This window comes from Elaeis guineensis, chromosome 8, assembly GCF_000442705.2.
Source record: "Elaeis guineensis isolate ETL-2024a chromosome 8, EG11, whole genome shotgun sequence".
Lineage (NCBI taxonomy): Eukaryota > Viridiplantae > Streptophyta > Magnoliopsida > Arecales > Arecaceae > Elaeis > Elaeis guineensis.
In genome coordinates this window covers 128,798,172-128,820,772 of record NC_026000.2, presented here as the reverse complement: position 1 = coordinate 128,820,772, position 22,601 = coordinate 128,798,172, and the positions used below count along the sequence as shown (strand labels likewise).

General features: G+C 33.5%; 1 protein-coding gene across 1 annotated transcript in view; it reads right to left on the bottom strand.

Moving 5' to 3' along the window:
• Positions 1-20,391, bottom strand: part of LOC140851238 (uncharacterized) — a 30,458-nt gene extending 10,067 nt beyond the window's left edge. The window contains exons 1-2 of the mRNA XM_073242796.1: positions 19,978-20,391; positions 19,724-19,874 (exon numbers count right to left, since the gene is read on the bottom strand). Of these exons, the coding sequence (XP_073098897.1) occupies positions 19,724-19,874; positions 19,978-20,391 (565 nt within the window). The remainder of the gene's footprint in view (positions 1-19,723; positions 19,875-19,977) is intronic.
• Positions 20,392-22,601: the final 2,210 nt, after the last annotated feature.

Below are 22,601 nucleotides of genomic sequence, written 5' to 3'. Positions count from 1 at the left end.
CCTCTACATCTTAGTGGTATGAAAGTATTTCAAAGGGTATCCCAAATAGATGAAGTTCAGTTTGGCATACTATTTGAAAAGCAGAACCTTGGAGGTTTTTGTAGAATTTATAACTGGATGAAGCATAGCATCTTCTGAGAATTATCGTACTGATCGATCAATTTGATCCATCATAATCTTGACGTCATGCACATTGAGAAAAATATACTCGATAATATTTTCTACACTGTTATGAATATCAAGGATGAGACAAAGAACAACCCCAAGGCTCGAGCAGATATGAAGAACGTATGCAAGCATCCTCTATTAGAGTTGGTTGAGGTGTCATCTGAGAAATTTTTAAAGTTGAAAGCATCTTACACCTTAACAAAGGAGCAGTTGAAAGAAGTATGTGAATGGTGTAAAATTTTAAATTTTATATGGTTATGCAAGTAATCAAGCTCGGTGCATCGATGTCAAAGATTGCAGATTCTATAGGCTAAAGAAGCATGACTGTCATGTCTTCATGCAACGATTACTCTCATTGGCTTGGCGTGATCTTCTTTCCAACTTCATATAAAGTTTTTTGATCGAGCTTAGTCTTTTCTTCAGAGACATTTGTGCTATCGAACTATCCATCGATCACATCTCTAGTCTTGAAGCTAGTAGTGTAGAGACTATATGCAAGTTAGAGAAGATATTTTTTTCTAGTTTCTTCGACCCCATGGAGCATCTCATGATTCATCTGGCATATGAAGCTAGGATGGAGAGATTAATGCAGTACAGATGAATGTGTCTATTTGAAAAATACATGCATAGTCTCAAGAAGAAAGTAAAAAATAAGGCCAGAGTCGAAGGTTCTATTGTGGAGGCTTACATAATTGAAAAAATTTTTAATTTCAGTTGATACTATTTTAATCTTATTGTGTAGATAAAGATGACTCAAGTGGATTGAAATGATGATGGTGGTCAGGGATCAGAGGTGAAGATCTCAATATTTGTCTATCTCGCTCATGAACTTGGACACGAGGTTCATCGGATATTAACTGATACTGAAATTCAACAGACAGAGACAGATATTTTGCTAAACTGCACGGAGGTCGACCCATATATTGAGTAAGTGTCCATCACAATCTTAGCTCTTTAATCACTTATCATCCTATATTTATCTTATGCATGTATAGACAATATGATGAGATGCTGAGATGGGACAACCTGATGATAAGCGAGGAAGAAATTTTTTCTCAATACTCACAAAACTTTACAAATTGATTCTATCAACTAGTAAGCGATCATTGTCATTTTATTTATTTTAATTTTTTTAATTTATTTTTTTATAATATGCAGGTCATGCAAAGGGGCAAATCCATACCTAGGAAGCTAAGATCATTAGGTTACAGGCCAATAATGTATGTGATATATTATAATGGCTGTAATGTAAATGATTTCAAATTTCACATATAGCAATATGGATATTATAAGAGTACAATGAATAACGGCGTGTGTATAAAGGGCAGTTGGTAGACAAAGATGGAGAGTAACTACTATGGAATCCTTGAAGAGGTGATCAAGTTGACCTATCTTGAAGGTAATAGTATCATTCTGTTTAAGTACTGATAGTTTGATATCAATAACTATATGAAGGTTGATCTACGATATAAGCTTATTGAAATCAAATATGGATCAAAAGTATATGTTAATGACCCCTTTATGTTATCCTAATAAGCTGTTTAAATGTATTATACTCCTTTTCCATCAAAAAAGAGAGGAAGAAAAGATTGATGGGCTGTCTGTAAGGTTAAGTCTCGAGCCGCTCATTACGAGCTCGAAGAAGAAGAAAAAGAAGAAAAACCTCATTTATCAGAATACCTTCAGGAGGATGAAACATTACGAGTTTATCAGTATTTAATAGATGCAGAGTTGGATGCTCCAAAAATTCTCCTACATGATGGCTAACATGAGGAGGTAGATCATATTGAGTTTGTTTTAAGAGACATTCTATCTAAGAAGGGGAAGAAGAGGAAGAAGTGAAAGAAGAGGAGGAAGAGAAAAAATCAGATAAAGAATTCGAGGAGTACCAAACATCTGAAGAGGCTCATGAGTAGTGCTCTTTGCTTGCGATGAACTTCTAGACCTCTGACTCATTTTAAATACCTATCTTGCATTACCACCCATCTGAAGGGCACCAAACATCTGAAGGGTACTAAATATCTAAATACTTATCCTGCATTATTTTAAGCAGATGGTATTAGATGCAGTAGAAGTCAAATTGATTTTTATGCCCTTATATTCTTATGATTGTCCTCTTATTTTTTCTGATGATAATCCAAACTAAATAGATATTGAAGGGACTGGTTTCACAGATTGCTATGGCTTTTTTTTCTTCTATCCATATGATATTTTAAAGCTGATGGGTACCAAAGATTAGATTTTTTGAATATATATACTTGACTTTATTCAATTTTATTCATATATACTTGATTAGATTTTATGAACATATATAACTTCTTTAATGTTATCCTTGATCTACGACAAATGACTTTTCAAGGCCAAAGCCATCACAGTCGAGGAGAGAGCTCTGGAGGAGAAAGCTCTCATGCAGCCAACTCGCATGGTTCTGCGGTATACATACCATACAGTAAATTTTGATACTTTAGATATTCTCTTTTATGTTATTTTATCTTTTATTATCTAATATAACATTCTTTATGATGTCTTGATACTCTCATATTCGGACGATGTGAGATCATCAGTGACTCCACACTCACATGGAGTAGCATCTGGCTCTCAGAGTCAGTGGCGTGGTAAAGGATCCGTCCGGCTCATAGCACCTCTGACTTGATCGGAGGATAGAGAGCACGTCCACATTCAAAGTCGTACGCAAGTACTATATATCTTCACCGAATATGTTTAAATTTTAATCATTTTAGAGTCCAATATTTATTGTTCAAAATAAATTTTACAGCATATTTACAGAGCCTGGGGTGTCTCATGTGGTTACCGACATCATTTGACGATTGGTGCCAGAATCGATGAATGAGTTCTCCAGTTGACTATCGGGGACTCGTGATGTAGCTTGGGAGATATTCCTGGTAAGTCAAAGATATTTAATTTTTAGATTTATAGTAGATTTATATTCTATTTAGTAATATACGGTTGCTTCTACTTACAGGGGTACTATCGATTTGAGACTCCTCAGGATGAAGAGGCTGGCTATCGGACCTTGGAGAAGGTGGCCATGTAGAGGTTTCGAGATGGGCTGTATGGCTTTCGATAATCCATCATAGAGCAGGAGTAGTAGGAGGAGGAGGAGGATATTTGGATCTCATCCATCAGTTATTGGAGAGGATGTACAGGAGCATGAGGAGAATGAGGAGAACGGTGAGGAGGATTTTACATAATTTTTTTTATATGTATCTAATTTTGATACTTATAAAGCAATATAAATTTATAAAATTATATAATTTATATTTTTAATATAATATAATTAATTTTATATTTATAATTATGTTAAATAATTATTATTTTATTTATAATAGATTTTAAAAAATATTATTGCTTGTTAATATGATTAAAATAGATTTAAAAATATTTAATTATAAATTTTTAAAAAAATTAAAAATTATTAGCGACACCATTTGCCATCACTAATAGTATTTTAAAATTTTTATTAAAAAATTAAAAATTTATTAATCATGGTAGTAGCGACGATAATGGCTGTCGCTAATAATTTTTTAATATTTTAATTAAAAAAATAAAATTATTAGCAATAATTTTTTATCATTATTATTGACGATGAATTTACCGTCATTAATAATGGTAATTAGCAATGAGGTTATTTTCATCAAATTTTTAGCGACGACGGCTATCGCTAATACTATTAGTGATGACAAAATGACTGTCATTGCTAATAATCTATTTTTTTGTAGTGAGAGGTACAAAGCCTTAAACCTTATAAAATTTAAATTTGTGGATAACAAATCAATGAATAATCAATTGCATAAATTTGAGCATATAGTTGAACAACTTAAACCTAGTGATATGATATGTACTTGATGAAATTTTTTTATGGCTAGCCTAATTGATAAGTTGCCCTCATGATGATTTAGCTATGCGAATAAAATTAATCACATCTAGAGAGAACTCTCTTTTAATTATGTTCTAAACTCTATAAGAATTGAAGAGAAAAATAGAAGCAAAGATGAAATCTTTAATTAAAAACAACATAAGGTGAATATATTAGAAGATCAGTCCAAGCTCGTAGTAATAAAAACTATTAAAATAAATTTAAAAATAATAAAAAAATATTTTCATTATAGTGAGAATAATAATAATAATAACAAAAAATAAAAGTATGAGGCTGGAAATGGTCGTTGCTGCTTCATGTACATGGGAGGACCAATCACTAGGCAAAAGATTATTTTTATAAGAAGTTTGCTCCCCCTGTGCCTAAGAAGAATGGTCCAAGCACCCGTTGTCCTCAAGTTAACATGATAACCTCTGGGCCGGCTCCTCTAAGATAGTCTTCAGGTTTGTTCTTTTCACTCCTAACATGATCATGACCGTTGAGATAAATGATTGATTGATAGATACAAGAGCTAATATTCATGCATATTTTGTTCGTTTGTGAATTTTCACTTATCAAGTCTCAAGTGGAGGAGTAGTAATGATGGAGAATGATGCAACAGCATGTATGCTTATAGTTGATCGTGTTACGTTAAAATTTATATCCGGAAAGATCTTAACTGTACACAACATCCATCACATGCCTGAGATTTGAAGAAACCTTATTAGTAGTTCTCTTTTAGTACAGCAAGGCTCTAGACTTATCTTTAAATGTAATAAAGTTATAATTACTAGGGGTATTGCTTTTATTGAAAAAAGATTTCTATCTAATGGATTGTTCAAACTTAATGTATTTCCTATATTTGTTAATAATAGTTTTTAAATTTTAAACATTGAAACTTCTAATATCTGGCATGGTTGGCTTGGACATGCGAATCTAAATTTTATTGAAAGATTGATGCACTTGAATTTAATGCCAAAACATAATATTTTAGATAATAAATATGAAATTTGTGTTCAAGCAAAAATATCTAGAAACCTTTTAAATCTATTGATCGAGGTAGTGATATCTTAGAATTAATTTACAATGATATGTGTGACTTAAGAAGAGTATCCCGAGGTGGCATAAATATTTTATAATATTTATAAATGACTACTCTAAATATTGTTATATGTACTTAAAATAAAAGATGAAGTATTTGAAAATTTTAAAATATTTAAATCGATCTGAAGCTGAAAACCAACAAGAAAAAAAATTAAAATCTTAAGATCTAATAAAAGAGAGGAGTGTATCTATATGATATAACTCACTATTGTCAAGATTATGATATTATTCATAAGGTGGCTACCCTCTGCTCTTTCCAATTAAATAGTGTAGGTGAAATAAAAAATAGAACCTTAATGGATATAATGAATACAATGATTCTTAGTTTGGGTTTGCCTAAGAACTTATTGGGGAAAGTTTTATTTATGTATATTATATAATTAACAGAATCTCTTTTTAAAAAAAATGATAACATTCCTTATGAACTTTGAAAAAAAATCTAACTTAGGAGATCTTAAAGTGTGGGGGTGCTTGGTTAAAGTTAAAATTCTAGATAATAAAAGAAAGAAAATAGATCCTAAAATTGTTGACTCTATATCCATTGGTTATGCCTTAGATAGCAATGCAACTAGATTTCTTGTAATTAATACAGAAATAAGTAAAATTTTTAGTAATACAATAATTAAATTTAGAGATACAATATATTTTGAAAATATCTTTTTTTATAAAATAAAAATCTAAAATAAAATCTAAAACAATAATAATCAAACTAGTAGCTCTAATAAAGTTAGGATTAGAGATGAAAAAACTAATTTGCAACCCAGAAAAAGTAAAAGATTTAGAGTAGAGAAAAATTTTAGAGATAATTTTTATTCCCTACTTATAGAATATACTCCGAATATCTATGAAGATGCTATAAATTCATTTAATTATCCTCTATGGAAAGAAGCTATAAATAATCAAATTCAATCTGTCATGCAAAATCAAACATTGGAATTAACTGATTTACCATTCGAATGCAAACCCATAGATTATAAATGGTTATTCAGAAAGAAATATATAAGCTTGATGGAATCATTGTTGGGAATAGTGTCCCAAAGCCAATCGTCAGTCTGTTGACGGTTGTGCTCCTTTTTATATTAGTACATGAATTATAAATAAATAAAATTATTTTGATATTTTTTCATCACAAATGTTTCATCTTCTAATGAACTCCTGTGTTGTGGTGAAGTCCTTAGGACTATTTAGACTCGACAAAGGAGGATTTGTCGCTTAGTCCTTAAACATGTTCGCGACCAAATGATACGTTGTTACCAAGGACGACAACGTTTATCGAGCATAGGTCATTGTGTGCCATATGGGTTGGTTGTCTTCATAACCAAAGAGTGTGGAGACACTGGTATGGCATACAGATGAGATGTAATGGTACATCTGCACTGAACGTGACCAACTCCGGGCTATTTCTGTTGTCAAGATTTGCTCCGATGGGATATGGGTATAAATGTCCCTCCGACCTGAGACCGCCATGGTGACTTGCAAGTAACTCACTGTACTTAGGCACTGGACTACCTGAATTTCTAATTCAGTGACGGAAGGTTGCTGGGTGTAGTCAAGTACTTGACTTGTCGGTGCGTGTGTCAAGATGGGATTGACCACTCCAGTTTAGGAGCTGTGTACAGTCGTGTTTCAATTTAGCAAAACCTTGGCCAGGGTAGTCCTAGTGAGGAGTCACAGGACCAATTGAGTTGAGCACGATTCGGATGATATCATCAGGGTTGACAGTTTAACCCTGAGTCATCCTAAACACAGGGGTCAAAAGGGATGAATTATACGGTAGCCATATTCACGTAGGTTCTGAATGTTGCGATTGCGATTATTCGATCTATCCGATCGTCGGATACCATTGCTAGATGGTCACTTCGATTAGTACAGAAATTGGTTCCTATGCTACCGGCTTAAGTTCGAACCTGTGGGGTCACACACATTAGAGGTTCTTTCTGATCTAATGGCTGATTATGAGTCTTATCTATCTGGGACTCTATGATTGAGAATTAGGATTCTCTAATCATGAGTTCCACATATTTTGGGTACCGGGGTCAAAATTTTGAATTTTAAATTTTGAATTTGAAATTTGAACTCTTTGATCAGGGTTTCATATCGATGGTCTCTGATGCCTGATTGCCCATCAGATTTGGACTCAATATTTATGAGAGGTTTAATTAATGATTTAATCACTAATTAACTCAATTTGATTAAATAATTATTTTTAGATCAAGTCCAATTGAATTGGATTCAGTTTGGATTGACCCGATTAGGTTAAATGTTGACATAATCGCTAAGGTGGTTTAGTCCCTGATTTGATCAGGGGTTAGGTTTAGTTAATTTTTGATTTGATTAGAATTTTATTGAGCCTAATTAAGCCTAATTATGTTAGGTTTAATCTGGTCTAATTGTGCTTAACCTATTTTAAACTAGGTTGGCTCAATTTGAATCAAACCACCTTGTTTTAAATTTCCTGCGACACCCAACTTCCTTGCACCTATTTGAATTCACGAGAAGAAACTTCTCATGAAATTTTTCTCACGCAAAACCCTTCCCCACGCCCTCATTTGTGCGCCATATGGATGGATAAAATAATTAGTTAGCCATTCAAATTCAAAGCATGTTTGAATTTGAATGGATAACTTATCACTTGCCCTTTCATCCTTATCCATTTTGTGCGCCACATTACTTACACGAGAAAAGGTTTCTCGTGAAACATTTTCCACGCACAAAGAGCCACGCCCCTTCTCTTCTCACGTCCAAAAGTATAGGGATAAGTTGGTTTTGTTTGAATTCAAATTTGATTTGAATTCAAATGTGTAACCTCTTATCTTTATCCTCTCACGCGGATAAGACACGTTCGATGTTGTTTTAAAAAGAGAAGAAAGGTGGGACATGCGTAGAAATTTTAGGAGAGAAACTTTGGGGCGTGAGGAAGGCTTCTGTGCAAGGTGAAGGTCCAAAACCTTTCGAGAGAAAAAGAAAGAAAAGAGAGAAAATTGGGCGCAGGGTTTTTGGTGTGTACCCTAGAGTTTCTACCTAGGGTTCGGGAAGTGAGATTGGTGTGCCACGAGTGTCGTGAGTCCACCAAATTTTAGGGAGAGATCCATCAGCCTCTCAAGCAATTGTGCAGATGATCTGGAGCATCCGAGAAGTCAGCACACATCGATCGAAGGAGTTCGATCAACATCTGCCATCAAAAGGATGAAATCACGAACTAGCATTCGTGAGGAGCTGATCAGACGGGAGCTTCGTGTGGACGATCCGCAGAGGTCAGATATTTATGTGGCTGCGACGTGATGATCAGAGCCCCTCGACGGTGATCAGATTGCGGTGATCGACTACCCGCAAAAGGTGATGTGTTCTGAACACAGCACTGTAAAATGTTTACTGATTCAAATTTGAATTTCAAATTTAAATGCATGCTGTTGTATCATATTTAGATCCTAGTGTAGGGCTAATTAGTATTAATTAATGATATTAATTAATAATTTCGCTGTAAAATAGTAATTTTGAAAAAGTTTTAAAATTACCATTTTGCCCCTGCACTAAATTTTCGCTTCAAATGGTATCAGAGCCAGGTTCTAGAATATGATATACATATGCATGCGTAGATTAAGGTGTAATCTATAAGTTTAAATTTGAAATTTAAAATTTGAAATTCAAATTCAAAAAGATTTGAAATTTAAAATTTGAAATTTGTTAGAAGTTTCAAATTTGAAATTCAAAATTTAAAATTTGAAATTTGGTTGAAATCTCAAATTTAAAATTTGAAATTTGAAATTCAAAATTTGAAATTTGAAATTCAAAATTTAAAATTTAAAATTTGAAATTTGGTTGAAATCTCAAATTTAAAATTTAAAATTTAAAATTCAAAATTTAAAATTCAAAATTTAAAATTCAAAGATTGGAAATTCGAAATTCGAAATTTGGTTGAAATCTCAAATTTAAAATTTAAAATTTGAAATTTGAAATTTAAAATTCAAAATTTAAATTTTGAAATTGATATATTTAGATATACTTGATCCAAGTAGCAAGTAATCTAATTGGGTTGGTTGCCATGGCCGTCCGTCATAGGAGAAAAGTAGGATTTAAAGGCCCTCTCTTCCCATTCGATGGGGTCTCCTATGGCGGTAGGGGTGCCGATGCAATTATATCCCATGCCGATGAAGCAGCGAAAGGACATAATTAAGAAATTTATCATGAATGTGTTAGATTAGATCTAAAAGAAAATTTATGATTTATTTTGAGTTATTTTCTGTTATGAAATGAGCAATAGAATTGCTGTTTATGAAATGTGCTGACCCGTTTGTGAAATGAGTTAACACATTTGGTGAACAGAAAATAAAATCTTTCAAATTTGAAAATTATTTTCGAAATGCCAAACCCTGACCCATCAGTCCAAGTACTTAATTAAAAGAATTAAGTGTTGTCTAGTAGGTCTAGAATTGTGAATTAAGACCTAAGACAATTGCATAAACTTGTGGGTCAATGGGTTAGATGAATTAGGTCCATAATTGGGTTAGACCTAAGGTTAGTTTAAAAAATGGACTAAATGGAGTAATTGGTCAAATCTAATCAAAAGTTGAATTAGATTAGGTCAAGAATACTCTAGACTCAACTTCAATAGTTGTAGTTGAATGGGTCCATGTCTTTAACTAGACCAAGATGGACTTAATTCATGGCTACGCGGTGGAGCCCTATTTACTAAGTTGATCAAAATTAAAACTAATGAACCGGTTGGTGTCTAAGGTAAGTTTGGCAGTTTTGACCAGTGGTTCTTAAGCGGGAGCTACTCGCATTGATTCGATCATTGACGAGTTAATGGCAAATCTCCACCACTGATCTCACTTACCTGGCCAATCTGATAAGTTAGATTTTGATTAGATCACTTGGTGATTAGAGCTCACCCATGTCATTAGGTAAATCAGTGTGACTGATTTAGGTACTCCTAATGCCAGCTTTAATTAAATCCTTTTTTAATCTGACTTGATGAAGTCAGTGGGAGGATTGAAATTGGCTGGATGATTTCTTCTCTACTATTCTTTAATAAAATCCTCAAAATTATTAGGTCCCTAAAATGATTAAGTTATAATGATAACTAAGTTATAGCCTCCCATTAAGTGAGTGATAATGAGTCCATTAGTTCAATGATCATTGGAGGCCCAAAGGCCTGGTGCTCATTGGCTAATGGAATTATTATTCATAATATGATAATTTGATTGAGTCTTTCTGATGGTGGTTAGGTTGGCCGGCCAAAGTCGGGTCTGATCATTTATTAGTCCGATTCACTAAATTAAGTCATGTTAATGGTTGGACCTAACCAGATCTTTTCAGTGGAGGCCAAAGCCTACTGATTAGGTTCTGGGGCAAAATCAATTACTAGAAGTTGTTTAGAGAAATAACTGGTTAAGAACCTACCCATAGATGCACATGGGTTGACCAACCAAAGTTGGGCTCGTGTGTAGTCTGTGTGGATTCTAGTACCCATTAAGAAATTAAAGTAATTCTCGAATTGGAGGATGAGGCTACCAGTTCGTAAAAATATTGAAAAAAATTTTAGACTAAAATCCAAGTCTTTAGTATTAATTTATGTACTAATAGAGGTCTCGTTTTTCTTTAAGCAGCTATGGCCACTACCCTGTCGCTCCGGTCATTATTAGATAATGACAAGCTCATGGGACCCAATTTCGATAGCTGGTATCGAAAATTGAAAATCGTCTTTGAGCATGAGCGGATCCTTTATGTAGTAACGGATCCAGCACCTGAGGAGCCAGCTCCGAACGCTAGTAAGGCGATCCGAGATACTTACTTGAAGTGGCTCAATGATCGCACCACCGTTCGATGTATTATGCTGGCAGCAATGAATGACGAGTTCAGCCGAAGGTTTGAGAACGCCCAGCCACAGGAGATGCTTCAAATGTTGAACGACTCCTTTGGCACGCCTGACGACGTTGAAAGGCACAAAACTAGTTGTGCCATTTTCAATGCTCGGATGAGGGATGGAGCCTCAGTCACTGATCATGTACTGTACATGATCGAGATGATGGAGCGCCTAAGCAAATTGGGCTTTCCTCTGCACGAGCAGCTCGGTAAGGATGCGATCCTTAATTCCTTGCCCAAGTCCTTCCTCTCATTCCTTACTCATTTTCGAATGACAAAGCCTGCAGTAAACTACCACGGATTGTTGGGGTTGCTGCAGAACTTTGAGAAGGATCACCCACTCCATAAAGAGTCGGTGAATGTAGTGGGAGGGTCTTCTTCTCGTCGTCAACCCTTTGGGAAGGGGAAGAAGAACAAGAAGAAGAAAAATAAGAAGGTGCAATCTCATGCTGGGACAGTAGCACGGGATCAGACCAAGAAGCGCAAGCACGACCAGAGCCAGGCGGAGTGCTTCTTTTGCATAAAGCACGGGCATTGGAAGAGGAACTGTCCTTAATACATTGCCTCCCTGGACCCGAACAGGCCAAAGAAGAAGCAAGGTAATTATATGATAACTCCTTGCAACTTTTTGATTTGTGATACTACTGCCTGGGTATTGGATACCGGAAGCCCTTATCATATTTGTAATTCGATGCAGGGTCTGCAGGTTCCTGTGCTACCGGCTTAGGTTCGAACCTGCGGGGTCACACACATTAGAGGTTTCTTTCTGATCTGATGGCTGATTATGAGTCTTATCTATCTGGGACTCTATGATTGAGAATTAGGATTCTCTAATCATGAGTTCCACACATTTTGGATATCGGGATCAAAATTTTGAATTTCAAATTTTGAATTTGAAATTTGAACTCTTTGATCAGGGTTTCATATCGATGGTCTCTGATGCCTGATTGCCCATCGGATTTGGACTCAATATTTATGAGAGGTTTAATTAGTGATTTAATCACTAATTAACTCAATTTGATTGAGTAATTATTTTTGGATCAAGTTCAATTGAATTGGATTCAGTTTGGATTGACCCGATTAGGTTAAATGTTGACCTAATCGCTAAGGTGGTTTAGTCCCTGATTTGATCAGGGGTTAGGTTTAGTTAATTCCTGATTTGATTAGGATTTTATTGAGCTTAATTAAGCCTAATTATGTTAGGTTTAATCTGGTCTAATTGTGCTTAACCTATTTTAAACTAGGTTGGCTCAATTTGAATCAAACCACCTTGTTTTAAATTCCCTGCGACACCCAACTTTCTTGCACCCATTTGAATTCACGAGAAGAAACTTCTCGTGAAATTTTTCTCACGCAAAACCCTTCCCCACGCCCTCATTTGTGCGCCATATGGATGGATAAAATAATTAGTTAGCCATTCAAATTCAAAGCATGTTTGAATTTGAATGGATAACTTATCACTTGCCCTTTCATCCTTATCCATTTTGTGCGCCACATTACTTACACGAGAAAAGGTTTCTCATGAAATATTTTCCATGCACAAAGAGCCACGCCCCTTCTCTTCTCACACCCAAAAGGATAGGGATAAGTTAATTTTTGTTTGAATTCAAATGTGTAACCTCTTGTCTTTATCCTCTCACGCGGATAAGACACGTTCGATGTTGTTTTAAAAAGAGAAGAAAGGTGGGACATGCGTAGAAATTTTAGGAGAGAAACTTTGGGGCGTGAGGAAGGCTTCTGCGCAAGGTGAAGGTCCAAAACCTTTCGAGAGAAAAAGAAAGAAAAGAGAGAAAATTGGACGCAGGGTTTTTGGTGTGTACCCTAGGATTTCTACCTAGGGTTCGGGAAGTGAGATTGGTGTGCCACGAGTGTCGTGAGTCCACCAAATTTCAGAGAGAGATCCATCAGCCTCTCAAGCAACTGTGCAGATGATCCGGAGCATCCGAGAAGTCAGCACACATCGATCGAAGGAGTTCGATCAACATCTGCCATCAAAAGGGTGAAATCACGAACTAGCATTCGTGAGGAGCTGATCAGACGGGAGCTTCGTGTGGACGATCCGCAGAGGCCAAATATTTGTGTGACTGCGACATGATGATCAGAGCCCCTCGACGGTGATCAGATTGCGGTGATCGACTACCCGCAAAAGGTGATGTGTTCTGAACACAGCACTGTAAAATATTTACTGATTCAAATTTGAATTTCAAATTTAAATGCATGCTATTGTATCATATTTAGATCCTAGTGTAGGACTAATTAGTATTAATTAATGATATTAATTAATAATTTCGCTGTAAAATAGTAATTTTGAAAATATTTTAAAATTATCATTTTGCTCCTGCACTAAATTTTTGCTTCAATCATAAAAAAATACAAGGCTAGATTTGCTGCTGAGGGCTTCACTCAAAAGCATGGTGTAGATTATTTTAATGTGTATGCATCTGTGGCTAGGACTACTACTATTAAGATTCTCCTTGTACTTGTATTTATACACAAACTCATAATTCACCAAATAAATATGAAAACGGCATTTTCTAATGGTGATCTGCAAGAAGAGATTTTCATGAATTAGCCAAAGCATTTTATTGTCTATGATCAAAAACATAAAGTATGTAAATTAATTAGATCTTTGTATGGACTTAAGCAAGTTCCTAAATAGTGGCATGAAAAGTTTGATGCAACCATTTTATTTTATGATTTTCATGTTCATACGATTGATGAATGTGTGTACTATAAAGTCAATGATCAAAAAGTTATTTTGTATTTATATGTAGATGATATTCTAATTTTTGGCACTAATATGAATGTGATCATTGATGTGCAAAGTTTTTTCCTTCAAAATTTTGACATGAAAGACTTAGGGCAAGCTAATATGATCCTAAAATTAAATTTATTAGAAAATCTGAGAAAATTATTATGTCTCAATCTCATTATGTTGAACAATTATTAAAAAAATTTGGGATATTTTGACTATAAGCCCGTGTCTACTCCTTATGACTCCTATATACACTTAAAAAAAATCTAGGCAAACCATTGAAACAAAATAGGTATGCTCAATTAATTGCTTCATTGGGATACCTAATAAACTTTATTAGACCTGATCTTGTCTATACAGTCAATAAACTAAGTAGATACACTTGTAATCTGAATAGGGATCATTGGAATGCCTTAGAAAAAATTTTCAAATAACTTAAGGGTACCATATCATATGGTTTGTACTTTTATGGCTATCCTGCTGTCCTAGAAGACTATAGTGATGCTAATTAGATTAGTGATGTACTAGATATAAAATCTACTATAGGATTTATGTTCCTCCTAGAAGGTGAAGCAGTCTCTTGGTTGTCTTCCAAACAAACTGTAGCTGCTAGAAGCACTATAGAATCTAAATTGATTGCTCTAGATATAACTGTTAATAGGGCTAAGTGGCTTAAAGAATTTTGATATGACATTCCATTATTTGTTACACATCTTCCTCCTATTTCTATTTATAGTGATTGAGGGCTGTAATTGACAAATGTGTACAATAAAATGTAGATGTAAAAATAAATCATCATGTAAAAGTAATACATAAATCAATAAGAGACAAGATTAAATATAATGTAATTGCTTTGAATATTGTAACATTTGAAAGAAATCCATCTGATCAGCTAACTAAAGGATTGTATAGGATAGTGGTCCTAGAATCATCGAGGGAGATGGGGTTAAGCCCATAAAAAGATCTTTAGCAGTGGCAGCCCAACCTGATAAAGATTCAGTGGATGGAAATAAATCGAATATAAGACCATGAGGAGCACTATGTTTTGTTTTTACTCTTTATCCATATGGTGATGTGCTCTTAAATATAAGGTGATAGTAAAAGCCTAAGCTCTAAATAGTTTCGAGATCTATGAGGCAGGGTGTTATCTTGCAAATACCCTTTAAGAACCTACTATATGCATGGAGTCGTGAGGCCGCAGCAATGGGAGTAGAGGGTTGTTCCTTAAAACATACATAAAAAGATACTTGCGCAAGGCATCTAATAGTGTAATCTGCTTTGAACCATGAAGTAGCTGTACTATATGTGTGACTTATAAAAATCTGATTCACCTCCTAGTTCAAAGCGGAGTCTACCATGTGCTTTCAGATGTATATAGTTAATACTAAGTGGAGGTTCAAATCTGAAAGATACCTTACCTATTGCATAGTATAGGATGCTCAGTATATGAGATTTATGTTTATTGATTTTTTTTATTTTATGATTATAAACAAGCTTAATGTTCTTAAAATTTTAAGTTATAAGGGGGATTGTTGGATTTATTATTTTTTTTATGATTTAAAATTTTAAATGAATAGTGATCTTGTGAATATTTTTTTTTATTCTATCATTCATATTTTATTCTATTTGATTGGCCCACATAAGGTAAGATCCAATGAGCTAACTTAAAAGATTTGAGAATGATCTATTAACGATCTACTCATTAGAGCTTTCTTATTTGGCTCTTTCTATTAGACTAGCTAGTAGATTTCCTTTTTATGAGCCATCTTTCTCTCGGTAACTAATTTATATATTGGCTAAAATAGGATAAAAAGATATAGAAAATTCTACTACTTTCTCGCTCTTCTATTTTGCTGGGCCCTGAAAGTTTCTTCGGTTCGCATCTAACTTTCTTGGAGCCATGTTGATAGGAAGGAACGAATGATCATCCGTTGGCTCATTGTCTCTAGGAGCTACTGTCAGTAGTCTCACACGTGAGAAGATGATATCGCTTCTAGAATAGTACCTTTAGACATATATCGATTGTAAATCATTCTCTAATTTTTTTAATATAATATTTTATTATTTTAAAAAAATTATATATAATTTAATTATATCTATCTTTTGTCTACCGTCGTATTTCCAACAATTTGCAAACCACACCATCTAAAAACTCTTGCCGCTCTTGAAGAAAGAAACCAAAAGAGCCTCGTCACTCGTGTGCCGTTGTTTGATTGCAGTATTACTTACCACAGAACGTGGACCCACCTTTCCAACCAATACATACAAAACGCGTACCCAAAAGTAAATCAAACCGGTGGGCCGCGGCCATCGGTCACCACCGATCCCGTCCATCACATTCTGCGGCCCCGCACTCTTCTCGTGCTAACCCTTCCTGCTTGACAACGTGCAACGTACGGCATTGAAATGGCCCATAATGAGTCCTTTTCAGTAAAATGCAAAAAAAAAAATTATTTATCAAAATATACTAAAACAAACTTATTTACCAAACTAATGCAAAACGGAAAAACGCCATTTTGAATGGCGTTTTTTCCTCTTCCACGTCACCCCCATTTCCATGGTGGCGTTTTCATATTTTTCCAAAAAAAAAGAAAAAAATCGTGAAAAAATAAAAAAATTGGTTTTTTAAAATTTGAAATTAATTAATAAGTTAAAATTGTAATTTTGATTGAAATTTAAAATATAAAGATTTGAATTTGTAATTCATTAAAAAAATTAATTTAGATTTTTTATTTAAAATATTTTTTAAAAGATGTCAAAAAAAATCTTAAGAAATAAAAAAAAATATCATAGAAAATAAAAAAAAGAGAAAGAAATATGAAAGAAATAATAATTTGAAATTTAATTGAAAAACATCATTCGAAATACTTGTCCTAAATTTTTTTTAAAAAAAATTTAAATAATAAAAAAAATTATAATTAAAAATTTAAAAGAAACAAAATTTTAGAGATTAATTGAAATAAAAATAAGCATTCAAATTACTTTGTCAAATTAAAATTAATTTATTTTAAAAATATTCAAAAAAAATTAAAAAATAGGCTAAAAAATTTTTATAAAGACATAAAGAATTGAAAAAAAATAGAAATTATAATTGTAATTGAAGAACAAAGTTTATAATTTTTAATTTTAAGAAATAAGAATTAAAATTTTAATTGAAATTAAAAATTACTTTTTAAATAACTAAATTAATTGAAATATAAATTTTTCAGAAATATTTTAAATAAAAGAAAAAAAATACGTAATAGAATATCAAAAATATAGAAATGGAAGAAAACTAAAATTAAAATTTAAAATTATAAAAATTATAAATTAGATTAGAAAAAATATATCATAAAAGAATAAAATAAATAAATTAAATATAATTTTATTTTTAGGGTTTTTATAAATGTGACTTAAAAAAATTAAATTTGAATTAAATTTTGATAAAAAAAGAAATACATTAATAAGTTAAAAAATGATGAAAAGTTAAAAAGTTAAAAAGTTAAAATTTGTAAAAAGTCAGAAAAAATAAGAATTATAAATTTAAAATTTTAAAAAAATAAAATTTTAAAGATTAATGAAATAAAAATATTTTTTAAAATTAATTTCTCAAATTAAAATTAATTTAATTAAAAAATTTCTAAATAAAATATAAAAATCCCTAAAAAAATTTCATAAAAAGATAAAGAATTGAAAAAAAATAGAAATTCTAATTGTAATTGAAGAACAAAGTTTATAATTTTTAATTTTAAGAAGTAAGAATTAAAATTATAATTGAAATTAAAAATAATATTTTAAATAACTAAATTGATTTAAAATTAATATTTAAAAAATATTTTAAATAAAGAAAAAAAATACGTAATAGAATGTAAAAAAAATAAAAGTGGAAGAAAAATAAAAATAAAAATAAAAATAAAAATTATAAAAATTATAAAAAAATATTTCATAAAAGAATAAAATGTAATAATTAAATTAATTACAATTTGTTTTTTCGGGTATTTTATAAATGTGACTTAAAAAATTTTAATTTAATTAATTTTGATCAAAAAATAAATATATTAAAAAGTTAAAAAATGAAGAAAAAAAATCATAATTTTATCAGATATAATTCTGAAGTCTCAAAAGCAAGAACAAAAGATGTGTAATCTATTAGAGGCAATTTCAATATTTTTGGAAGCATATTTTCTAAGAAAAATAGATTTATATTTTTTAGTCGACCCCATGAATCGACTCATGGCTAAAAAAGTTTAACGGCACGCAAAATTTTTGGCTGCCACACTCTGTGAGTCGACCCCTTGACTTTCTTTCTGGTAATTTTTATTTTTAAAATTTTTTAAAAAGAGGGGAGAGAGAGGAAGAGAGAGAGAGGAGGCAGCTCACCGCGGTGCTGTAGGAGAGACGCCGGAGAAGGGAGAAGAGGGAGAAGAGGGAGAAAGGAGAAGAGGGAGAAGGAGAGAAGAAGGGAGGAAAGGAAAAACGCCGTTCCCTTCGGCGTTTTTTTATTCTTTTTCTTTTCTTAAATTTTTTTAAATTTTTTTCATAATTTGTTTAATTATTTTTTTTAATTTATTAAATTTTTTAATGAGGATAGTAATTTGAATGATAATTTTTAATTTAAATTAAAGTTAAATTTTTATTTTAAATTATAATATCTATTTTATTACCATTTTTTCTCTTTTATTTACTATTTTTATGATATATTTATGTTGCTCCTAGATTGATTTTGATGATTACAAAGCAGATTGAAGGGATACAAATATTTTTTATTTGAAAAAGTCTTTATGCTCTTCAGGGGCAAAAATATAATTTTACCAAAACCCTGATTTGATAGTATCATTTGGTAGAACAAATGATTTGTGATCTATTGGTAAAAATTTCATTGTTTTTGGACTTATATTTTTGAAGTTATGAATGTTTTAAGTGCATGAGTCGACTCATGAGTCGACTCATGGCACAATGAGCTGCTTGGCACGCTGCTTGACACAATGAGTCGACTCATGAATGTTTAAATTTCTTTACTTATTTATTTGTAATCTTTAATAAATAAATTTAATTAAATAATAAAAATAATAATTTAAATGATAATTTTTAATTTAAATTAAAATTAATTTTTTTAAATTTATAATTATAATTATTATTTTATTATTTTTTTATGATATTTTTTTAAATTTATTTTAAAAATTTTATCATTTAAAATTATAATTTCAGTTTTCTTTCATTTTTATCTTTTTAGCATTCTATTACGTATTCCTTTCTTTACTTAAAAAAATATTTATTTTTTCTAAAATTCAATTCAAAAAGCAACATTTGATATATTATTATTTACGTTATAATTTTTATAGTCCTTTCAGCATAATATTTTCTCTCCTAACGTTCTGAGACACGTTCGAGTATGTGTATCCATATGCACCGATCATAATATCCAATCATTTAAAATTAAATAATATAAAATGAAATCAATATTTAATATTATTCAATAGAATAAAAATGTCAAACGTACAAAAAAAAAAATAGTACAAAAAAATGTAAAAATACTAAATACAAATACAACAAAGACTAAGTCCCACAAGGACGTCGCGGCGCCCGTGGTCGCTTGGACCTTCTCAGGAAGGTCCTCGCCGGCTGCTCCTGCTGTGATGGCTCCTCTCCTATATCAGTGGAGGAGATCTGCTGATCATGCTGCTCAGGAATAACTGATGCTGTCGGATCATCTACGGACTGAGAGACCCGTTCAACTCTCTCATCTGGATACACGGATGGACCTGAAAAAAAAGTATCATACTCATGTGGCCAACTGGTACCCGTGATGGCATCTGGGGGATGTAGGAAGAAGAAGATGCTGCCATCTGTGGATGAAAAGACGGTGGCATCTGTGCAGCATCAAATGATGACATATGCGGAATATGCGGTGATGGCATATGTGAAGCATATGGTGACGGCGTATAACTCATATCTGCGCCCGAACTGCTCCATACCAAGGCGCACAGTATGTGGATCAACACCAATCGCCACCAATGCTGCGGAACCTGTTCTCTCCATCTCCCGCAGTATCTGAATCCGCTCGTCCTCATCAGTCGTAGATAAAGCACGACGAGTGTCCAACACAAGATCCGACACAGAATCAGTCTATAAAATAAAAATAGAACTGTTAGTATAAAACAATCAGTATAGTGTACAATATAAAAAAAAATATAACACAAATAACATGAAGTAATTTTCGTAATCTTACCAAAAGACGTACAGTAGAACTCTCGCCCTCGTATCCAGAAACTGCATACTGAGACTGTCCAATGACTCGCACCGTAATGCTAAAAAACCAAGCCATGTAGTCATCAGTATATGAACGGCCTCTCAAAATAGGATCACCATGAACAATGTGATCTCGACGTGCATCCCAAATATCGATGTACTGTGCATGTCTGATACGCCAGTCGATACGAGCTCTCCCTCGTCGATCAATACGATGAAGTCCCTGGCTGGTATCAAACTGCTCTGGAATGCCCTGAGTCTGACCAAACTGCCGCAGGACACGATCGGGAAGATGCCACTCTACCACATCAAAACAAATAAGTGGCACCCTAGCAGTCCATATGTCGTGTCCAACTGTACACATCTGCGGCAGTTTAGCATAAGATGCTCCCATTCTCCATAAATATCAACCAATGCCTTATGCTTTCCACACCATGCTTTCCTGTATGATACTGTATATTGAAATTGATCATTCACGGCTGCCACTATAGCTTCAACTTTAACACCGGGATCTTTCTCAACAATATGTCGGACTAATGTGCTAATCATCTTTCCACTGACATGTTTGTGGTCTCGACTCAATCCCGTAAACAAACAAGTATGAGGACCCTCATATTTTGTGATTTGAAAATATCCATATTTTTTCAACAATGCAGCACGAAGCCTCCATTTACAATGCTGAACATTATCTGATGATGCGCATCGTACGGACCATAATTTCGAATGCGACTGAACTACATTGTATGTCCGATGCTTCATAATGTGATAAAGATCAACAGCTCTCTTTAGATCATCTTTACTCTCAAACATTAAACCTTTAGAAAATTCAGTCATCGAAGAGTCCCAAAATTGATTGTCAGAATTCAATCTTCGACCAGCACTAACATAACCACCATCATCTAAATTTATATCATTAAAATATTATGGAGGTTCGTGCAAATGAGATTGAGATTCTTCCACATTAATATTAGCTTGAACATCTTCATCATCATTCTCATCTTCATCATCATCATTACTGCTACTGTCCTCATCCATCCAACTATCTTCATCTTCATTTTCATCTGACTCAAAACCCAGACTATCAGAATTTATTCCACCGACTACCCAATCATCATTTCCTATATGAGTGTCGTCTCCCGCACTTGCCATTACTTGTACCAAAGGAGAAGTCACCATAGCAGAAGACACAGGAGAAGTCACCACAGCACTTGGAATAATTGGACAGCTAGGACCGGCAGTAGTGGAATGTTGTTCTGCAAAACCGGCCTCAGCACTATCGATTTGTATCATAGGAGTTACGAAAGGTGAGGAAGGCCCAACATTATTATCCGCTTGAGTTAAAAACCGACTATGATATCCAAAGCTTGGTACATCTTCTTTTTCAATATATAATTCTAAAAATCGACATTCTGAATATTTCAAAGGAAATGTCAGCATTTCTTCGACATCATCATCGTCATCAATTGGAACCAAGATATATTTACTCTGCATTAACTGTCCCGACAGATTAGGAGATCTCCATTTCAACTTTATTTCATATTTTTCTTTGTCTACAGGAATACTGCTGTATAAATGATCCAATAATTCTTGACGTGATAATGATGAAGATATTCTAATCATACGATTTGCAGGGTGACTATACTGCACACCAGTTTGATCATTCTGTATCATGCCATCATAATACAATAAAACACGAACTTGAGTACCGGCCATTTTCTCAAAAAAACCTATAATAAAATCAAGATTAAAATATTTAATATTATTAATTATTTTATCATTATAAAAAATTTACATGATACATGCATCATATCATCAACAAATAGGTACAGATAGATCTATCCCATTCGAGAATTGCATTAATTCTATAGATTAATTACATTAATCAAACGATACGCAAAAAGGACCGAAAGAAATTTCGGCAGCATTTCTCCTTAGTTCTCCCCACACGATCAAAATGTGTGGGGAGAACTAAAGAAAAATACTGTCCGAAATTTCTCTCGAACCCTCCGCATATCATTCGAATAATGTAATTATCTATAGAATTAAATGCAATTCTCAAACTGTCCAAACTGGACAATCAATTGACCAATGTATGTATTTTACGATATCCATATAAAAATATATATTTCATATATATTTTATATGGATAACGTAGAATATTATACATTGATCAATTGACGGGTCTACGTTTTCATGAAATGCAATATATTTAAAAATTTAAAATACAACTGGATCTAATTAGATAAAGATAAAAATAAAAATAAATTAATGAGATAAAAAAAAACGAGCGTCGGAACCCGTGGGCCCCACCGTCATCGCAACCCATCGCATCGAAGCCATCGCCACGCGGGGCCCACCGTCAGGGCATGCGGCCCCACCAACCGTCTGGGCCCACCGCCGAGACGCGGGGCCCACCGCTGGGAGAGGCGAGGGGCTGAGGACCGCTGTCGGGCCGCGGGGCCCGCCCTGGCCATCGGGCCGTGGGGCCCGCCCTGGCCATCGGGATGCGGGGCTCGCCGCGGGAAGAATGGCCCGCCGACCGTCTGTGGCCGGCGGCCAAGGAGAAGGGAGAGAGAGAGGAAGAGAGAGAGGAGGGGGCCTCGG